General features: G+C 42.7%; 1 protein-coding gene across 1 annotated transcript; it reads right to left on the bottom strand.

The window, feature by feature from the left end:
- Positions 1 to 1,891: 1,891 nt before the first annotated feature.
- Positions 1,892 to 6,308, bottom strand: LOC139272789 (probable G-protein coupled receptor 139). The gene is made up of 2 exons (XM_070888902.1): positions 6,239 to 6,308; positions 1,892 to 2,796 (listed from the first exon to the last, which is right to left on the bottom strand). The coding sequence occupies exons 1-2, from the start codon at positions 6,306 to 6,308 to the stop codon at positions 1,892 to 1,894; spliced, it is 975 nt and encodes a 324-aa protein (XP_070745003.1).
- Between the last annotated feature and the right edge of the window lie 2,713 nt (positions 6,309 to 9,021).

The raw sequence follows: 9,021 nt of genomic DNA on the forward strand, positions 1-9,021 counted from the left end.
ACGCATGCCCAGGAGAAGGACATCCACGCGGCAGAGATTGGGCTATTTGCCCAACTCATGCCCAGCGAATCTCCTTCAAAATTTTACATCTGGTAAAAGCAGGTGCGTAGCTTACTTTTACTAGCGTAACACTTTTAAAACAAAGACAATTTACTTTACTCTTTTATTTTTAAGTTAAAAACCCTGACCATTGAGGTAATTTTACTGTTAACCGTGCTAAAATACATTGAAAAATATATATTTTTTCTAAAACATTTAATTACGTTTAATATCAATTAATTTTAAGTATGTGAGGTGCATTCTTTATTTTTTTCTGCTGTGTTTCTTATTTTAGCGGTTATTCTCATTGATAGTAATGGGAACACGTACAGAGGGAGTTCCCATGTTTATCAATGAGAATACTAGGTTGTGATTGGTGTTCCAGACCACGTCATTGCAACATAGACATCTGAACGTGAAAATCATATCCGCGTTCATGATGAATGAAGGCCTCAGACCGGAATCCAACGTATTTCCAGCTCACAGGTAGTTTTGTAGATTTGTTTCTGGTCAGATGTGATCGTCCAAAAGAATCCTCCGACCGCAATTTTCCCACCAATATATTAAGATCAGGCAGCATCAAATATCTCATACAAGCCAAGCTGCCCTTTATTCGACCGATCAATGTATATGGGGTGTGGGCATGATGGACTGGAATCTCCCCTTGAATGTCCTGATTTTGTTTATTGATCAAGCTATCAAACACATTTTTCACTGTGTTCGAGGACACAACCATCTCCAAACGTACGGTATCAATTTACAATTTTAGCTACACTTTTCTAACTTTTAATAGATTGTGCGTTGATACCAGGCTGATATCATTTGTCCCGTAGTAAGCAGGTGATTTATTTTAAGAAGGGATGGGACAGGGCAGGTACATGCAGGCTGCTTCCATTAGTTGTGGAATCTGCAAAGAAAAGCCATAGATTAAAGATTAATCGATAAGTGATAGTAGGAGAACCCATTATACAGGGAGAGTTGTGGCATAGTGGCATGGACCTGGTCAGAAAATATGTCAATATTCAAGATTAAATTGAGAAGATCAATAAAAAATGTAGGTGGAAGGGATGTTGATACAGAGCCGATAAAGTGACTCAAAATGCTTTTTAGGGTGTTGGCTAAACGCCGACTGAGACTGGTTGGGTCGAATGGGTAATTCTCCTGTTCGAACGTTTCAACATTGTGATGACCAGGTGAGATATTTAGCAAATATCTGAGAACAAAGATGTTAAAGTGTCAAGTTCCTATTGTCTCCATCATTAGACACTGATCAGGAGATAGGGCTTCGTTATATTGGTCCAGGAGATAAACTCGTAGTTCTGGTCAGTCGTTTTTTCACCTTCTAGAGTGCTTGTATAGCCTTTTTCTAATATGGAGACCACTGCTACACTCAGTACTCCAAGTACGGTCTAACCACGTTTCCATGTATTTCAACATAACTTCTCTATTTTCAATTCTATCGCCATAGAAATGAACCCCAGTGCTTGGTTTGCTTTTGTGTAGCATTGTTAATCGGTGTCATTTGTGAATCTTGTTGTAGCTGATAACTGAGCTTTTGACGAGTCACAGCAAACAACATCTTATCAATTAGTCTAAAACATCAATTGCATTTATATGAAATCGCTTTGAACCTTGAAAGGAATGAAAGCTGTTTCAGCGGGAATTGATAATGTTCAGCCGGGGAAATCTCAGGCATCACACGTACGGCACAACGTGGGAGAAATATTTTATGATACCTGTTCATCATAACAAAAACAAACCATTTTACTTCTAACAGAGAGACGGCCATTCTAAACTGGAACACAGGCTGTAAATTAGCTCTCGTTAGGACAGGATACTTTGGGCCCATTCTTTACTTTTTAACCAACATCAGAATCAATGTCCAAGGAGATTTTAACACCTTCTTCAGCTCTTCCCTGAATTTAGTTTGGGTCGCTGCATAGATACACGTGTTTGTACATGAACTCAAATACATGAGCATATATCCGGTTTCTGCAGCGATGTATGCAGGAGCTTTATAATCACCTCGGTAATGCGCAGTGTTCCTGAGTCCGGTAGTCAAAGAACTAACCATAGCTGTTAGCCACAACACCATAAAACTGCCCGACACACTGAACAATAAAATAATTGATTTTCTTCGGTGCTCCATCTCGGGATCGCTCTGATTCTCACTGCTGTGACCCCGGAGTCCCCTGCGCGCTCTACTGGCCACTAAAATACGTCTGACTGTCAAGCAATTCAACAGTAATATCAAAGCAAACGGAATCCATGTCGTTAATATACTTTGCATCCATGAGAATCCGACGCCTGCAGGCGAAGTAAAAAAGTCAATTCTGGGGCGACAACCCCAATCAATATTGTTAATTATTCGTTCAAATTTATACGCAAACAAAAATGGGATGCTCTGGAAATAGATCAGGACAGAGACCGTTGTTATTAGCAAGGTTGCCGCTCTCACTCTGCAATACTTTGTTTTAAAACTTTGACAACATATAGCTACAAATCGGTCAACTGTGAACAAGACTGTAAACCACACCGACATATTCAGGCTGGTAACATTGATGTAAATAATAAACTTACAAACGGCAGTGTAGGACAGGAAGGAATGTGGAAAGTGATACGTACAAATGTGATACACCATTACATTGAAAATCATGACCAGTAGATCTGCTGTTGCCATGGCCACCATGTAGACAGAGATACATTTGGAAAGGCCGCAATTTCCGCGGGAGAGGATCAAGATTGTCAGTAGGTTCGCTGTAAGAGAGAGAGACAGGAGCTCATAAGAACATAAAACATAAGAACATAAGAAATAGGAACAGGAGTAGGCCATACGGCTCCTCGAGCCTGCTCCACCACTCAATTAGATCATGGCTGATTTGCTTATGTATTCAGCTCTACTTCCGCGCCAGCTTCCCATAACAGCTTATCCCTTTATATTTAAGAAACTGTCTATTTCTCTTTAAATTTATTCAATGTCCCAGCTTTAACAGCTCTCTGAAGCTGCAAATTCCACAGATTTATAACCCACTGAGAGAAGAAATTTCTCCACATCTCTGTTATCTCTGTTTTGAATGGGCGGCCCCTTATTCGAAGATCGTGCCCTCCAGTTCTAGTCTCCCGCATCCTTGGAAACCTGCTCTTTGCATCCACCTGGTCAAGCCCTCTCATAAGCTTATACGTTTCGATAAGATCCCCTCTTATCCTTTTGAATTGCAATTAGTAGAGGCCCAATCGACTCAACTTTCCTCATAAGTCAACCCCATCATCCTCGGAATCAACCTACTGAGCCTTCTCCGAACTGCCTCCAAAGCAAGTATATCCTTTCGTAAATATGGAAACCAAAACTGCACGCAGTATTCCAGGTGTGTCCTCACCAATACTTTATATAGCTGTAGTAAGACTTCCCTGCTTATAAACTCCATCCCCTTTGCAATAAATGCCAAGATATCATTGCCCTTACTGGTCACTTCCTGTAGCTGCATACTATCCTTTTGTATTTCATGTACAGCGGCACCTACCAATCTTTCTCAATTTAAATAATAACTTCCTCTTTGACTTTTTTTGACAAACATAGAAACATAGAAACAGAGAAAATAGGTGCAGGAGTAGGCCATTCGGCCCTTCTAGCCTGCACCGCCATTCATTGAGTTTATGGCTGAATATGCGACTTCAGTACCCCATTCCTGCTTTCTTGCCATACTCCTTGATCCCCCTAGTAGTAAGGACTTCATCTAACTCCTTTTTGAATATATTTAGTGAATTGGCCTCAACAACTTTCTGTGGTAGAGAATTCCACAGGTTCACCACTCTCTGGGTGAAGAAGTTTCTCCTCATCTCGATCCTAAATGGCTTACCCTTATCCTTAGTCTGTGACCCCTGATTCTGGACTTCCCCAACAAAGTGCATGACCTCAAACTTTCCAATATTATACTCCATCTGACAAAATTTTGTCCACTCACTTAGCCTGTCTATGTCCTTTTGTAGATCTTTTTGGTATCCTCCTCACATATTGCTTTTCCTCCCATCTTTGCACTGTCAGCAAACTTGGATAGGTTACACTCCGTCCTTTCTTCCAAGACGTTAATATAGATTGTAAATAATCAGTAACAGGGAACTCAGGTAAATCTTGCAGGTCTTTTAGGGAGATTTTGAGATGTCCTCCTATTACATTTCTATAAAGTCGAGTGGTGATGACATTTTGTGCAAACATATTACGTCATTCTACAATCAATATCGAGGGACTGAGAACCTGCAGTCCAACATACTTCAGTCAGACGTATGGCATAGGGGATGGAATATAAAAGCAGTGAAGTCAGACGTCCTCCACTATATTGAAAGACCAAACGCAGATTAGGTGACCGCTTTGCGGAACACCTCTGTTCATTCTGCAAGGGTGACCATGAGCTTCCGGTCGCCTGTCACTTTAATTCTCCACTTCACTCCCACACTGACCTCTCCACCGTCTGCCTCCAACACTGTTCCAATGAAGATCAAGGCAAGCTCGGGGAACTGCACATCATCTTTCGTTTAGGCACTTTACAGCCTTCTAAACTCAACATCGAGTTCAACAATTTCAGATCATAATCTCTCCCCACATTTTACTCCTTTTCCTCGCTTTCTTTTTATAAAAACTTTCCCCATGCTTTATTTTTATTTTGTTTCCAGCTGTTTTCGATGGAAGCTGGCAATTAGTCCGCCATTCACACCCTATCTAGACTCACCTTTTGTTTCCTATCTTGTGCTATCACCATCTCAATACTGCCCATCATCCCATTTGTCCATCAAACCTATTCTGCCTTCCCCCCAATCAAGTAAGCTTCAATTTTGTTCTTTCCACCTACCCAGCTCCTCCCCTGTTCAGGGCCCGAGCACTTCCATAAAATCTGTTACTTTTCCAACTATTGCCTGTTCTGACGAAGGGTCATCGACCTGAGAAGTTACCTCCGATTCTCTCTCTCCACAATTGCTGCCTGACCGCTGAGATTTCCAGCATTTTCTGTTTTTACTGCAGTCGGCTGTTGTCGGGGCTGTGGCCGAGGGTCAATCAGAATCAATCGGGGAAATTGTAACGGAGAGCGACCCGACCACCACCGACACCCAGGCACAGATGGATCAAGGGCTGGGGTGAGGTCGGAGGCCAACTTTCAATCTGGGCGACATTGGATCAGTCATCCGTCATACATCTCTCCTGGTTATTATTCCAACCGATACCGCCCCTGACACCAGTGTGAGGCTCTATGCGCAATCTAACTTTGCGGTCCACACCAAGCTGCAGTACCTCTCCGGGGTGGTACAGTTACAGACAAAAGCCCCTCTAAAGGCGAGTGGTGATGACCATATGTGCAAAAGTATTACATCTTTGGATGGTTCTGTAACTTGTTCATATTCGAGAGATAATAAAGAAGCAGATTCCCTTACATACATCCAAACACACATTTCAATGCAGTGTGGAGCACTGAAACCATCCCACCATTAGGCGGGTACTGAGTGATGCAAGGAGCCAGTTTTATAAGGTATTATGCAGGGGGTAAACGATGGGATTTTACATTGAATTTGATCGGTTTAATTGGCGAAGTGGATCCCGGGAGTGCACCGGGTGTCAGCTGTCTTAAATATAATTTCAAAACAATTACCAGAAATATATCACTACAAATAAAGCATCCAGCTGAGACAAACATTAAGTTTGGGAAAAAGCGTCGCGCTTTTCTGTATCCAATCACCCGGAGGCGCTGTTCGGTAACAGGGCGGGAGCTGGTGGAGCTGCGAAGCTTCTTGGAAGCCGAGGGGAGGGGAGAAGCTACGTGAGCGACAATTATTGCTCCAAATATCTTTCACAGTCCCCTGTTGGGTGGTGCTGGCTGCAGTACAAGGGATTATCAGCTTTATGGAGACAGGGAACAAAGGCACCTATGTGATGACTTTGCTAAGTTGTCGTGAATTATGTACTGTTAGAGCGGTGGGGCACCAGCCTCGCCTTCCCTCAGTATACGGACCAAAGTTGAGCTCCTGGCACCCACTCACCAACAACCAGAACAGCGCCTCAGCGGCTGCACGGACTGGGAGGATTCCCGCTGATATTCACCGACTTCTCTCAGTGCATCAATGACTGCAATGAATGAGTTATCGGAAATCTGTAATACAATCATTAACAGTAACGTTGTCAAAAGCTGTTAGGCAACAGGATATATTGACTTACCGGGAACACCGAATGTTGCGAGGAAAGGATAGTAAATGTCCCTAAACTGCATAATTGTTGGCCGTGCCATTTTGGAAAAATATCTGACCGCTGTCCGGCTTCACGATTCTGACTGTAGTTTCTCAGTGATCCCGTTAACGCTCGCCCTTTATAGGATAATCGGTGCCCCAGTGAGAAAGTAAATTTATACAATAATTGGCGTTAGTTCCAGTCACTTAACAAACAAGACTAGATTTTCCACTGCAGCGCGGCCGGAAGCCTATGGGGAAATTGTACAACTCCGTCAGTGAAACTCCGTCCATTAAATCAATGAACTGAAAATAAACCCAGAGGGAAGTTACGCTCAAGGGACGATCCCTCCCGGGTTCTGCATCAGATTTTTGCAGCCTCATATTACTTCAGTGAGTGCTGTACATAAGTACAATTGCTCTGTATTGTGATCATGAATGACCTTTAACATTAATGGTGTGCCCCTATACGAACATTACTGGAGATGACGCTGCTCTAAAATTACTGCTTGTGATTCTAACATTACTGGTGGTGTCCGTATTGTAACATCACTGGTGGTGAAGCTATTCTAACATTACTGGAGGTGATTCGAACATTAGTGATGGGGAACATACTGTAACGTTACTGATGGTGACACTACTCGAACATTACTGGTGGTCATCCTACTCTAACATTACTGGTGGTGACCCTACTCTAACATTGCTGGTGATGACTCTATTCCAACATTACTGGTGGTGACCCTCCTCTAACATTAATGGCGGTGAACATATCTAACATTATTGGTGGTGACCCTACTCTAACATTACTGATGGTGACTCTACTCCAACATTACTGGTGGTGACCCGACTCTAACATTTCTGGTGGTGACCCTACTCTAACATTAATGGCGGTGACCATATCTAACATTATTGGTGGTGACCCTACGCTAACATTACTGATGGTGACCCGACTCTAACATTAATGGTGGTGACCCTCCTCTAACATTAATGGCGGTGAACATATCTAACATTATTGGTGGTGACCCTACTCTAACATTACTGGTGGTGACCCTCCTCTAACATTAATGGCGGTGACCATATCTAACATTATTGGTGGTGACCCTACTCTAACATTACTGATGGTGACCCTACTCTAACATTAATGGTGGTGACCCTACTCTAACATTAATGGCGGTGACCATATCTAACTTTATTTGTGGTGACCCTACTCTAACATAACTGGTAGTGACGACTCTACTCTAACATTACTAGTGGTGACCCTCCTCTAACATTCCTGGTTGTGACCCTACTCCAACATTACTTGTAGTGAACCTAGTCTAACATTACTGGTGGTGACACTATTCTAACATTACAGGTGTGAACTCTACTCTAACATTATTAGTGGTGATTCTACGCTAACATTACTAGTGGTGACTCTAATCTAATATTAATGGTCGTGACCCTTCTTTGTCACTACTGGTGGCGACCCTATGCTAACGTTATTGGTGATGACGCTACACTTCCATTACTGTTGGAGATTTTACTTTAATGTTAATGGTGCAGATTCTACACTGATCATAAAGTTATTGACCCTAATTTAACATTAATGATATTGACCCGAGCCTCGCATTATCGATGGTGACCCATCTACAACGTTATTGGTACTGGCTCTAATCTGACATTACTGGTGTTGAATCTACTCCAACATTAGTCGTCGTGAATCAAATATAACATTGCTGTTGTTGAATCTACTCCAACATTACTGGTGGTGAACCAAATATAACATTACTGGTGGTGACCCTATTCTAACATTGCTGATTATGGTCCTACTCTAACATTATTGCTGGTGTCCCTACTCTATTATTACTGGTTTTGAGACAACTATTACATTACTGCTGATGACCCTATTCCAAACTTACTTTTGGTGTCGCTACAATAACATTAATTTTGGTGACCCTGCTCCAACATACTGGTGGTGACGCTATTCTAACATTCCTGGTGGTTTCCCTACTCTAAAGTACTGCTGGTTAATCTAAATTAACATTACTAGTTTTGTCCCTGCACTAACATTGCTGGTGGTGATCCAACGCCAACATAACTGGAGCTGATACTACTTGAACATTATTGATGGTGCCTCAACTCTATCATTTTGGTGTTAACATTACTGGTGGTGATCTTACTTTTGCAAGACCGGTGGTCACATAGAAACACAGAAATTTACAGCGCAGAAGGAGGTCATTTCGGCCGATTCTGTCCACGCTGGCTGACAAAGAGCTGCACGGCACTTGGTCAGCAGTCCTATAGGTTACATATAAACCTACGAACAACGATGGAAAGGCAAAAAGCGCCCAGCCCAACCAGCCGGCCCCCACAAATGTAACACCACTTGTACTGAAACATTCTACACTGCACCCCAACGAGAGCCATGTGATCTCCTGGGAGAGGCAAAAACCAGGTAACAACCCAGGTCAATTTATGGAGAGAAAATCTCGGAAAATTCCTCACCGATCCATCCAGACGATCGAAAATGGTCCAGGAGATCAACCTGGCCGTATTCTACTCCCTGCAGCACTTACCTTTATATCTGCGCCGTCCAACAAAAGGTCATCCAGTCTAATTCCAATTATCAGCTCTAGGTCTGTAATCCTGCAGGTTACGGCACTTAAAGTGCCCATCCAAACATCTCTTAAAAGTGGTGCGGGTTTCTGCATGCACCACTCTTCCAGGCAGCGAGTTACAGATCCCCACAACCTTCTGTGTAAAGAAGCCCCATCCTCAAATCCCCTCTAAACATTC

This window comes from Pristiophorus japonicus, chromosome 9, assembly GCF_044704955.1.
Source record: "Pristiophorus japonicus isolate sPriJap1 chromosome 9, sPriJap1.hap1, whole genome shotgun sequence".
Taxonomy (NCBI): domain Eukaryota; kingdom Metazoa; phylum Chordata; class Chondrichthyes; family Pristiophoridae; genus Pristiophorus; species Pristiophorus japonicus.